This window comes from Rhinolophus sinicus, chromosome 3 (genome assembly GCF_057876585.1).
Source record: "Rhinolophus sinicus isolate RSI-liver-muscle chromosome 3, RSI-T2T, whole genome shotgun sequence".
NCBI classification, from domain to species: domain Eukaryota; kingdom Metazoa; phylum Chordata; class Mammalia; order Chiroptera; family Rhinolophidae; genus Rhinolophus; species Rhinolophus sinicus.
Window position 1 is genome coordinate 39,951,979 of NC_142503.1, and position 13,339 is coordinate 39,965,317.

The 13,339-nt window shown below is 33.4% G+C and overlaps 1 protein-coding gene across 3 annotated transcripts in view; it reads left to right on the forward strand.

Moving 5' to 3' along the window:
• IPO11 (importin 11) overlaps positions 1–13,339 on the forward strand; it is a 157,589-nt gene that overhangs the window by 33,847 nt on the left and 110,403 nt on the right. For all 3 annotated transcript variants that reach the window (XM_019743722.3, XM_019743732.3, XM_088796520.1), the window contains 6 exons: positions 1,482–1,540; positions 6,467–6,515; positions 7,768–7,838; positions 10,262–10,454; positions 11,147–11,299; positions 12,815–12,858. In XM_019743722.3, coding sequence (XP_019599281.1) covers positions 1,482–1,540; positions 6,467–6,515; positions 7,768–7,838; positions 10,262–10,454; positions 11,147–11,299; positions 12,815–12,858 — 569 coding nt within the window. The remainder of the gene's footprint in view (positions 1–1,481; positions 1,541–6,466; positions 6,516–7,767; positions 7,839–10,261; positions 10,455–11,146; positions 11,300–12,814; positions 12,859–13,339) is intronic.

Sequence of the window (13,339 nt, forward strand, 5' to 3'; positions counted from 1 at the left end):
TAGTGTGGACCTAGGTGCTAGTGGGAAAGAGCACATCTAGAATAAGGGATCAATTTCAACCCTAATCTATTATGATGTAGTAACTTTTGAGTTGTATATAATTGATGTATGAAACGCATGGTCTTGTGTAGACAGCTGCATTCTAAACCTATTTTTAATACACTGCCTTTAGATTTCACCTCATGAACACTGACTCTTTAGTTATGTAGATACCAGTGCTGTCTGTAAAGTTGTTTTCTGAAAGTGAAGTGACTTTACATTTTGTCGTCTTATATAAGCTGTCGTCATCCCCGTTGTTAACTGAATTGTGCTAAGTGTTTTATATATATTATATACTACTGAATCCTTTAGTAACCCTATAAAGTAGGACTTATTAGCTACATTTTACAGATAAGGAATGTGAGTTCTAGAAAATTGCCCAAAATCATACAGGTGTAGACATTGGAGCTAGGACTTAAATCCAAATCTGACGTCAAATCTGTTTTCCTGCTTATCTCCCTATGTACACCAGTTTACTCATAAAATGTGATGCTTGTAGTTCAGTACTATAGTCTATTCCATTTTTGGAAATAGAGTAATTTTTGTATCCCTTTTAGGGGATACTATATTTTCATTAATGTAGCCTAATACCGAATGAAGATTTTTGGTTACTGTTGAGGCATAGTTTAAAGTTTATGGAATAGAGGTAACTTTCTCAATTTCAACCTGTAGGGGATATTGTAGGTTAGAGGTACTAACAATTATAGAAATTAAACTAAATTTTGCACTATAGCTTTAGAAATATGTATAGTTATGATAAGTGAGAGCATTGCTTTTTTTAATTTATTTTATTTTATTTTTTTTTATTGGGGAAGGGGAACAGGACTTTATTGGGGAACAGTGTGTACTTCCAGGACTTTTTTTTTTTGTCCCCAAGTCAAGTTGTTGTTCTTTCAGTCTTAGTTGTGGAGTGTGCAGCTCAGCTACAGGTCCAGTTGCCGTTGCTAGTTGCAGGGGGCACAGCCCACCATCCCTTGCGGGAGTCCAACCTGCAATCTTGTGGTTGAGAGGACACGCTCCAACCAACTGAGCCATCTGGGAGCTCAGTGGCAGCTCAGCTCAAGGTGCCGTGTTCAATCTTAGTTGCAGGGGGCAGAGCCCACCATCCCTTGTAGGACTTGAGGAGTTGAACCGGCAGCCTTGTGGTTGAGAGCCCACTGGCCCATGTGGGAATCGAGCCGTAGCCTTTGGAGTTAGGAGCATGGAGCTCTAACCACTTGAGCCACCGAGCCGGCCCCGAGAGCACTGCTTTTGCGTCACAAGAGCTTGGCTTTAGTTCCATCTTTCTCACTTAATAGCCAACCAGTTACCAGAGGTCACCTTTCTGTATCCAAGCTTGATGAGGTTTTGTGATTCTGAGTCTTTATTATTATGATCATGATTTTAGGAAGACAAAATATGAAAAAATAAGATGCAAGTAAAACTTGATTTTTGCTTTTCAGTGCTGCGTAAGTTAACTGTTAATGGATTTGTGGAACCTCATAAGAATATGGAGGTGATGGTAAGTAAAAGAAGTAATTGATTCTTTGTGACTTTGGGAAAGTGCTTGGTATTTTCCTGAAAATTTTAAAGCTTAAATTTTTTTTACTTGGCATTCATTTAAAAGTTTTTATTAACTGATAGTCTAGGGGTTTTGTTTGTTTTTTTACCATTTTGTGTATGTTAATTATACTTTTGGACTCGTGGCTTGTTTTCACTACATCAAAGCAGCTATTGTGTGAAGGAGAGGAAATAGGTCTAGGATAGTTCTCAGGATGACGGTACATTAAGAGTGTTAATTTGAATTTGAATTCAAGTGAACTGTAAATTTCATTGCTATTATAACAATATCAGTTGTGCCATAGATAGTTATTTATATGCTTGATATTTTCCTTTGTCTGTTGTTATATACTTAAAATGAATTTTCCCTCTGATCGTAACATTTATACATTCTCTTTGCAATCAATTTAAAAAATAATATACAAGAAGGGAAAACCCCATTGATATGCCCCAAAGTTGTGATATATATTCATTGTTGGTATAGCGTTATCTACTTTTTCTATCTGCAAAATATATACTGCATATATTTCATCCCAAAACAAAATGGGATTATATTATACCTACTCAGATCTGTATTAGTTTTCACAGTGAGTTTAGGTTAGCTAAAACGTTGCTTTCTATGGATTGCCTTGGAGGGCTGCACAGAAATTGTGGAAAAAGTACATCGAATTGGGTCTTTGGGTCTGCTCTAGATTTGACCTGAGCCACTCACTCATTCATTCATGCATTCATTCAATCATTTATTCTTTGTTTCTTTATTTTATTTACTTTTATATATTGGAAAGATTTTGATTGAAAAAATGGTTCTATTAAAAGAAGTTAAAAACTGCTAATATACTTCATTATAAAATGATTCTGTTTTGGTCTATAAAAGTATTACATGCTATTTTTTTAAAAAGTTAAACAGAAGGAAACAGGAAATTTAAAAAGTCATTTAAAAACTTACTGTCAGAGATATTGCTTAAACTTGTAAGTATCTTTTAAGACGTCTTATGCATGTTTTTTCAGATGCACTTTTCCTCTTCCTCGATTTTGTATAAGTGGGACCTATGTGCTATTTCATTATTTGCTTTTTCTCAAACTTAGTATATTGTGGATATTTTTCTTATGTCAGTGATATTGTATATGTTATGTCTTTAATGATTGTGTGGTAAATCCATATGCTTACTATTGGTGGACTAATTAAAAACTTATAACATTAATACAGGCTGCCTATAATTTACTTGTACAATTATTTATTGATGGACATACAGGTTGTTTCCAATTTTTACTTGTTGATAAATGATGTTGGAAATAACATTTGGGTACATACATCATTGTGTACTTTTCTAATGATCTCTTTAGGATAAATTCCTAGGAATGGAAATGCTGGGTTAAATTGTATGCACACTTATAGTATTTATATATTACCAAATTGCCAGAAGATACATAGAAAATCAACCATAATTTTAAATAGTTTCATTTTAAATATTTACATTTATTGCCATACTGCCAAAAAGCAATTTCCAGAAACCAATTTGATAGCTCCCCCTCAATTCCCTTACTGTAATGTAAGTTCCATGAAGGCAGAGACTTTGTTTTGTTTACTGTTCATCCCAGAGCTTGGAACAACAGTCTCTGCCATATTGTAAATGCTCAATAGTTACTTGTAAAATTAATGAACATATGACATGGTAGAAACATTGCAAAAGGCTCAGTAATTCTTATGTAATATTATTCTGAGTATTATAAAATTATATTAACTAAAATATTGATTATGTTCGTCAGGATTTTTTTTTTTTCAGCAAAACCAAATTGATTTGAATCACATTCTTACAAACTGGAATAGTGGTTTTCAGTAGATACTGTTAGTATTTTGTGGGCCTTTGGCTTTCCCTTGGGTCTTCTATCTGCAGAAACTGTATGCCAGACTTCACTCAGTTATAAATGCTGTATTGTAGCATTTAAGGTATATTGATTGAGTAGTTGAAAAGGTGATAAAATTTTAACAAATTAAAGACATCTTTTCAGATAACAAAGATCTTAAAAATAACATGGAACTTAAAAGATGCTTAAGAAGTAACTATATGTAGTGGTGAGATTTTGGGTTCTGGAGGCAGACAGATTTGGATTTGAATATTGACTTGGCCTTTTCTTGATAGCATAGCCTCTGGCTATTCCCTGATACTGTTTCCTTTTTTGTAATGTGGAGATGAAATAATAGTACCTATGTCATTGGATGTTGTGAAGGTTAAGGGAGATAATGATTTTTGTAACAAGTTCAGCAACTATTTAAAGGTTGCTCTGTAAATTACCACTTAATGGCTATTTTTTTTTTTTTTTTTTTAAGATTTTATTGGGGAAGAGGAACAGGACTTTTATTGGGGAACAGTGTGGACTTCCAGAACTTTTTTCCAAGTCAAGTTGTTGTCCTTTCAGTCTTAATTGTGGAGGGCGCAGCTCAGCTCCAGGTTCAGTTGCTGTTGCTAGTTGCAGGGGGCACAGCCCACCATCCCTTGCGGGACTCCAGGAGTCAAACTGGCAACCTTGTGGTTGAGAGGACGCGCTCCAACCAACTGAGCCATCCAGGAGCTTAGTGGCAACTCAGCTCAAGGTGCTGTTTTCAATCTTAGTTGCAGGGGGCACTGCCCACCATCCCTTGCAGGACTCGAGGAATTGAACTGGCAACCTTGTGGTTGAGAGCCCACTGGCCCATGTGGGAATCGAACTGGCAGCCTTCAGAGTTAGGAGCACGGAGCTCCAACCACCTGAGCCACCGGGCTGGCCCACTTAATGGCTATTTTCATTTGAATTCTTAGTCTATCGTTTTGTAACATTGGTCAGTTTACTTTGTTTATTTGGACTACAGATTAGTCACCTGTCTATAATTCTTTAAACTGCTGATTCTCTTGATGAGCTTACTAAAATTGTCAGTTTTTATAATTTTTTTACTTTCTTTGGAGAAGCCTGACTGATGCACTAATTTTATTTAAAAGAAAAAAGAATAAAATTCCTTCCATCTTGTAGTTACTACATGGGACCATTGGACCCTTATATAAATTTAAGGTACATATGGGATCTCAGTGATCTTGTTCTTCCTATATTGAAATATTTTGCTATTTCATCATCCTAGGAATTATTTTATTGTTACTTATCATTACTTACCAATTATTCTCAACTGTGCTTGAAATGACTGAAATAGTATGAAAATAGAAGAATGATGGAATGGCCAGAAATAGGAAGCAATATGGAAATGGTCGTCCTGCAGTTTTTTTAGTTGTTGCCCACTGCATTGCATCATCTTCCAAGAAGGTATACAAAGAAGACTGGAAACACTGTCTTTTTACTGTACTTTTAGCTTTTATTTAACACAGTTGAGAATTCAGAATTTTTCATTTTCTGCCCAGAATGTAAGAGAGAAGAAAATTGACAGAGGAAGGTGTTTCAAAATTTTTAGATGAGTCAGAAGATGATGCTCTTAAAGAGACATAGAGCAGCACTCTAGACCTTAGTAACGATGGTGAAATTGTCTTTGTGAAGTCTCAGCCTACAGGTCTTCAGATGATGATATCCTAGCTGAATCGTCTGAACCTGAAGAACTGATTAGTGAGCAATGTATTTCTAAGGACAAAGAGGAAATGTAATCATCTATTCCAGTTAGTCATTTGTCTGCAGGGCCTTCATCATATAATATTTTGTGACAAAAACCTAGACCATCTCATTTGCTAAAAGGACACGTGACATCTTTTATGATGTTTGTCCTCCAAAATTTATTGATACAAAGAAGTCTGTGATATTTAAATTCTTAAAATGTTTAATAAAGTTGTTATCCCTTTGTATTTAATGTATAATTTTTAAAATGTGTTAAAGTATATATTAAAAAATAAGGGTTTATTGGACCCATATCTGAAAGCTAATTTATATAACACTTGAGATTAAAACCTGCTTTAAATAATCAGTACCATTTATTCATATATTGAATACTTAATTATTGCCAAATACCGCTTTTGGATTCTGGGGTAGAGTAATACAGAAAGCAAAGTTCTGGCGCTTAAGGAGCTTATATTCTAGTGGGAGGAGTCACATAATAGACAGACAATATGTTGGCGGTCATAAGGACTGTGAAGAAAAATAAAACAGTAAGACAACAGAGAGGATTTAGTGAAATATGCCTAATAAATGATATCTTATTGCAAAATGATTTAGGTAACTGAAATGAGACATTGAAGAGATGAAATACGATATGGTAGTTCCTCGTTTTCTGTGGTTTCATTTACCCACTGGCAGTCATGGCCCAAATACATTAAATGGAAAATTCCAGAATAAACAATTCATAAATTTTAAATTGTGCATCACTCTGAGTAGTGTGATAAAATCTCAAGCTGTCCTGATCTATCCTTCTCCACTCCCCCCTCTCGGTTACCCCCACCCCCAGGATGAATCCTCCCTTTGTCCAGCATATCCATGTTGTCTGTGCTGCCGTTAGTCACTTAGGAGTTGTCTCGGTTATCAGAGAGAGAGAGAGAGTTCACGTTCACATAGTTTTTATTACAATATGTTGCTATAATTGTTTTGTTTTATTTTTAGTTATTAATCTCGTACTGTGCCTGATTTATAAATTAATCTTTATCATACGCGTGTGTGTATTAAAAAAACGTAGTATATGTAGGGTTTTGTACTATCCAAGGTGTTAGACATCCACTGTGGGATAAGCCCTGCAGATAAGGGGGGATGACTGTACTTATTTTCTTGTGTAAGAATTGTTTATAATAGTGGAATGTTTTTTACTTTATTTAATTTTAACTTTTTAAAATCATGTGATAGCTATGTTTTAGTATCCCTTAAAAAGTAGAAGGTAAATGTTTATAACAGAATAAACTGAGACACTTTACAAAATATTGTTTTCTAGGGTTTTTTACATGGAATATTTGACCGTTTGAAACAATTTCTGGAATGCAGTAAGTACTTCCATGATGGTAGTTTTTCCTGTAGAATCTTCGTTAATACCTTCTGCTCTGTACTGGCAAATCTGGAGAAAGGTTAAAATCTTGTATCTTGATAGTTAATTCTCTGAAGTTAAGTAGGAAGCTCAGCTTTGTTTTCATACACGGGTTTTGTCTTGAGTATTGAGGAAATTTTTTTTTTTTTTAATCTATTTTGTGTCCATTCCTTCTATATTTCTACTGCTACTGCCCTGTTGCATGCAGACATATGCAACAGTTATATGTTTAACAAATATTCATTAAGTGTAGACTCTATGCAAATGCTGTTTTTTTATTATAGATTCTGGTTCTTTGAGTACATTTAACATATCTATATGATATAAATTTCCTTAAGTGGTACTTGCATTTTGTAAATCCTTGTTCATTAACCTTCACTGCTTTACCTTTAGGACCTTTTCTAATCCACCACTCCACAGAGGAGAATTGAGCATTTACATTTGTGTTGTGTTATCCTGGTGGTCTCTTTGTTATCCTTTTCTCTCCCATATGATTGTAAGCACCTTTGCTCAGGATACACACACACATGTGCACGCACACACACGTATATGTACCTTGTATGCACACAGAGGCATATATCTTGTATACTGTATGTTTTTATGAATAAGTGTGTGTACTTGAGGCTTACTACCCTGAACAGATACCTGAGGGTACTTACCTTTAGGGAGTTACTGATTGTTTCATGTCAGTCATTTTCAGTTCAGTAAAAACATTGTGGAATCTATTCCCAGGCACTGTTCTGGGTACTGTGCATGCAAAGATGAATAAGACAGTTCGTATACTGTAGTTTATTTTCTAAAAATGTTCATTTTTCTTTGGTTATCCCCATGGGGGAAGCAGAAGGAGAGGAGCATGAGATAAATGATGAGATAGACTATGAAGAGTATGATTAGAGAGGAGAGTAATTGATGCGCTGATGGTCATTACTCTGAATGTACAAAGATCAATTATTATGTCAGGGAAATTGTCAGGAGAAAATTGTCAGAGATACAGGAAAAATAATGAGTATGTTAATCTTTGAGTGCTTTGTTTTTACTTATGTTGCTTGAAAAGTATTTCAACTATGAATAATTTAGATTTTGAAAATGTGACTCGATTCATGGATAAAATTGTTACCCTTTTACTTTAAAATGAGCTCAGTTTGTATTTTAGGATTGTGATTTATTGAATATTATAAACTGTACTAATATTTGAAATGTATTTTTAACAGGTAGAAGTATAGGTACAGATAATGTATGTAGAGATAGACTGGAAAAGACCATTATTCTTTTTACTAAAGTGGTAAGTTTTCTTTTTATCTTAATTATGTTTCTCTGCACATACGCAAATTTAGTAAGGCAAACAATATTTTTATAAGCATACATTTTTACTTTTGTGTGAAATAACTTGTTTTCTGACTGTTTATAGGAAAAGTAAAAAAACCCTTTGTATCTCGAAGCCTTTAGAATGCATATAATAATTAAATTTATATACCATATATTGTAATGTCTAGGTCACCTTGACGTAAAAATTTAGTTGTAATAAGTATTAGAAAAGTTGATTCCTCCAAAGCTCATTATTCTCAGACCCACTGAAAAAGCAGAGATAAAGAAGATACCAGTGCAGCAGAGCAGGAAGTAGATAAGATGCAGCTGGCAGTATAATATCACAAAGTCAATATATTCAGAATGACAGATCATCATCATCAAATTAAACATCTTTTAAGTAGAACTGTATGGAGTCACTGTGCTAGGCAATGTGTATAAATTTCTGATAAAATTAAGTTTTTTAAAAATATTAATTTTTATGAAACTTTGGGCTTCGGGGGTTAGGAAAAATACAAAGAATTGGGTTATAGCAATCAGGAAGACCTGGTTTGAGGACTGCATTGTACCGAAACATATAGTTGAAGACAGATGGCAATATCTAAATCTTTAGTCTCTTTCCCCTTTCCAATTGAAGGTTCATTAATAAGGTTGAAGGTCTCTGTTACCTGGGAGGGGAGAAAAGGAGTATAAATGAGCTGCTCTTATTTTTGTTGTTAGGTAACAGTTACTTTTAGTTTCAGTTGTCTTCATTTCCAACGTTCATGTTCCACATTGCCAACAGCAAAAGCCCATTTTCCAAGATCCAGTAAAGCTGACTCAGATCCTTTACGTTAAAAACAAAAAACACAAAGCAAAGTAAAAGAAGATGATGTGGTTAGTCTGTGGGGCTGTGCTGTGTTCATAAAAAATTTCACATATGAAATTCATACTTATGATCCCTATGACTTTATTAAAGCTTTTAAAATTGGAATAGTTCAAACATGCCTCCAAATAGAATTGAGTAACTTTGAATCAGCTTCAGCAACTATCCATACATGGTCTTGATCAATTCTGTTTTATCTGTATGCTTCCTCCTCCTGCCATCCTTGCTGGTTGTTTTAAAGCAAATCTAGGTATCAGATAGTTATTATCTGTAAATATTTGAATATGTGTCTTTAAGTGACAGGGGATTGAAAAAACAACAGTCTTAACACCATTAGCACATTGAAAAAGTAGAAATGATTTCTTAATATTATCTAAATATTTAATCAGTTTTCAGGTTTCTCTCTTACAGCTGGTTTGTTAGAATCAGGGTTCAGTAGTGTTAGTTCTCATTCCATCTTTCTTCCCCCTTGCTATTTATTGGTTGGAATAATAGATCATTTCCAGTAGAGTTTTTCATGTTTTAGATTTGGCTGCTTAATCATGATGTGTTGTTTAACATGTTTCTTTGTCTCCGCACCCCTCTTCCTCCCATATTTCTTAAAAATTTGTGGTTAGATGTAGAGGCTTGATCACATTCAGGCGTGTGTGTGTGTGTGTGTGTGTGTGTGTGTGTGTGTGTGTGTAGGGTGGGATGACAAGAATATTTTGCAAGTGGTACTGTGTATTTCCTGTTGCATCACATCTTGAGATACACAATGTCGGGTTGCCTAAAATCGATGAGTGAGCTATACGTTATAAAGTTCCTCAGTAGTCTTTCCCTCTGTTGATTTTTGAAGCCATTGATGATCATGGCCTACATCCATTTTGATTAGGGGTTACAGAATGGTGGCATTCTAATCCTATTAGTCCTTTTGCATTTATTAGCTGGAGTTCTTCTATAAAGAAGAAATCTCCCTCATCAGTTGTTTGAAGCATCGAAATACAATTCATGCAGGAAAGGCAGGATAATTTTTTTTTTTGCCTTTATCTATTATATCAGGTCCTTGAATAACATCATTTTGTTCAATGTCGTTTCATTGTATAACATTGATGAGATGCTATTGGAACTTAACTCTTGTTTATATAAATTAACGTATGGTAAAATTGATTTTGTTACACATCATTTTGAAGAACCTATTGATGATGTAAAGTGAAGATTTACTGTACTTTTTGAAGGCCTATCTTTTATATTGTATTATATTTACCCATTGTTAACAAATTAAATATGAAGTGCTTCTGTTTTGGACCCCATACTAGAAATAATAGAAAGTGCTAGTTATGAGATACCCGATATAATCCATATTATATGATGTAAATCAAGACATATATTACATGTATATTACACATACATTACATATGAAAATGCATATGCACAGACTCCATCAAGGTCAAAACTTGCTAAATGTTTATTAGCAAAATTATAAGATGTACTTTTGGATGATTATATTCCGATATTAATTTGGGGAAAATACATTTTAATTTTTTTCTTTATAGCTTTTGGACTTCTTGGATCAGCATCCCTTTTCATTTACTCCTCTAATTCAGAGATCACTGGAATTTTCTGTAACCTATGTATTTACAGAAGTTGGTGAAGGGGTTACATTTGAACGATTCATTGTCCAATGCATGAATCTTATTAAGATGATTGTCAAAAATTATGCTTATAAGCCATCCAAAAATTTTGAAGGTAATGCTTTCCTGGTTATTTTTTTCGTTCTCTTATTTTAATCGAAGTGTTGATTGCTACTTTTATGTACTTTTTAAAAAATTCATTTAGTTAAGTCTGATAAATAAAATGTTGCTGGGACGTGAAATAGAAATAAGGATTAAAGTCTTATCATGTGAATGCCACCTTTTAAAAACCATGCAATGCATTTAGTAAACTGTCTTTTGTAGCACAATAGATGATCAGCTGAAGCTTAAAGACTCTTAAGATTCAAGTACAATAATCACTGCAGCTCATATTGTTGTAGGCTGTGTTTTGTATAATGTAGAAGTTTTCTCTAACGTTATATAAAGTGAGGTTACTTCTATACAGTTTAAATTGTTTGTTACATTATTTATGATTCAGCCGTTTGCCATATGTATTAAGATGAGTGAGAAAGTCTGGTAGAAAAGAGAGAAACATATGTAAGTAAGTCACTTCAGTATGGTGTGATAATATAGCATGGTAAAGGACAAACTATAGTGGTAAGAAAGAAGCAAGACTGATGAGTGTGTGGTATGAATAAAGAAATGAGTGTCTTTGATAATAAAAATGAAAATTTATATACCACTGTATCTTTTCCCCCAAGAATGTATCTTTAAATTTATTTGTATTACATAATTCAACTTAGGTAGAATGTTTGTATAATTAACTTGGAAATTTTATTTATCTAGATAGCAGCCCTGAAACCCTTGAAGCTCATAAGATTAAGATGGCGTTCTTCACATATCCCACTTTGACAGAGATATGTAGACGATTAGTCTCTCATTATTTTCTGTTAACTGAAGAAGAACTGACAATGTGGGAAGAAGACCCAGAAGGCTTTAGTAAGAATCAATTTTTCAGTTTTCACATGGCTATTCTCCCCCTTCCATAAATAGATATCATCTATTTGAATTATAGATATAATAGCATTGTATTTTAAATAACACCTGATCTGAGAATCTTGGTTTTTAAAAATTAATTTATCATTCTCTCTTTGTTGGTCATTAGAACAAACTGAGAAGTAGGAAATGAATGACTTATTCAAATACATAGAATTTTCTCCAGAAAGAGACCTTTTTAATATTTAGATGTTATTAGGTATATATCATGCAGTTTAAAACAAAAATATAAAATTAATGGCCTTTGTCTATTATCAGGTTAGTTTCTACTTTGTGATTAATTTCATATTATTTTTTATTTGTAGAAATTTTTACTTAGAAAGAAATATGGAGATGAAAACTTCTGAATTGCTGAATAGGTTACCTATTCATATTTTAATTTAAAATAACTTCATGGTTAAAATGTTTTTAACAGATCTTTTTATCTGTTTAAATTTTAGTAGTTGATAGAATAAATCTATCTGGGCTCTTGCTACAGAAAATCAAAAGAATCTTGTGCCTAATTCAGTACCTCTGTGTAAATAAAATACCTGTGTGTGAATTACTTTGACTGTGGTCAGACATAGGCTACAATTTAGCCTCTACTCATCTCTGGCTGGGGGCCTTTCTGTAATTATATACACGTGTTTCCTAATATTTTAAGAATACCTGAAACATTTTGGAAGATTTATCTTCTTTTTTTATCATTTAAAAATAACGTTAGTTCATAAAAAATGCAGTACTACACTGTACAGTGTCTTTTTTTGTTTTTGCCTTTTCTCATAGCTTAAAATCTTGTTTCATGTTGCTTTCTATATGCATAATACATAATGTAACATAAAACATTGAATCCCCAGATTTTTATAAGTCTCTGAACTATTTTACTTTAAATACAGGAAATTTATGGAAAATGTGACTAACCATTTTAACTTGTAGGGGTGATCAGTTAGCTCAGTTGATTAGAGCGTGGTGCTCGTAGCACCACGGTTACTGGTTTGATCCCTACATGGGCCACTGTGAGCTGCGCCCTCCTAAGAAATAAAAAACAACCCAATCATTTTAACTTGTAAACCACGATTAGTGTATTGAAATGAAATGATTATCTGGATTGTTGTAGTGATAATGTATCAGGTGATATCAAGTACTCAGGAAGTGAGTGTATCAGGTAATAGCAGGTACTCTGGAAGTGAGTAACAGTACTTTGAGCTTTTCTCCATACAGAATTTTTAATGAAAGTGAGAATGCTTATGGATGAAACACTTGATAGTTGACTATGATATACACAGATATGATCTGTAGCTTATGGTAATCTATGTAAGACCTTGTGTTTCCAAGAATTTGCTTTCAGTGTTATGTTTAAAACAATTCACAGAAATATTAGACTAATATTATTTAAAATCTTTGTTTTCCAAACTGAGATTTTGGAAACAACATTATTGAATTCCTGGAGAGCATTATTTGTCATATTTTTAATTGCAGCAGTGGAAGAAACAGGAGGAGATTCTTGGAAATACAGTTTGAGGGTAAGTACTGATTGAAAGAAAAATTGATAGGGAAAAGCTTAATGCTTCTGTAACTCTCAGTCGAGAAATGATACTCTGTTCAAGATTCCAACTATTAAGTGAAACAGGTAGAAAACTATAATGGCAATAATCCATATTTGAGAGAAAAGTACTTAATAAAATTATCAACATTAACCTGAAAAATTATTTTTTGTTGTTAAGTTAGGCGTTTACAAACTGGATTTTTCTTTATTTTGCAGTCAAATTGATTGGGAAGTAATTGTCATGGCAGAAATGGGAAAAGATCTTGAAAGTGAAAGCTACCTTTTTTTTGTCTAGAGTGATTTTTATTTCCTCCGAAGTATTTCAGTAATTATAAGCTTCTGTTGATAACGTTATTTCTTTTACCATCTGGTGTGATTCTTAGAGACCAGCCCATTGCTTTTTGTTATAAAATGCTTTTTAAATATACATGTATTAATATGGCCACAATTTGAAGATT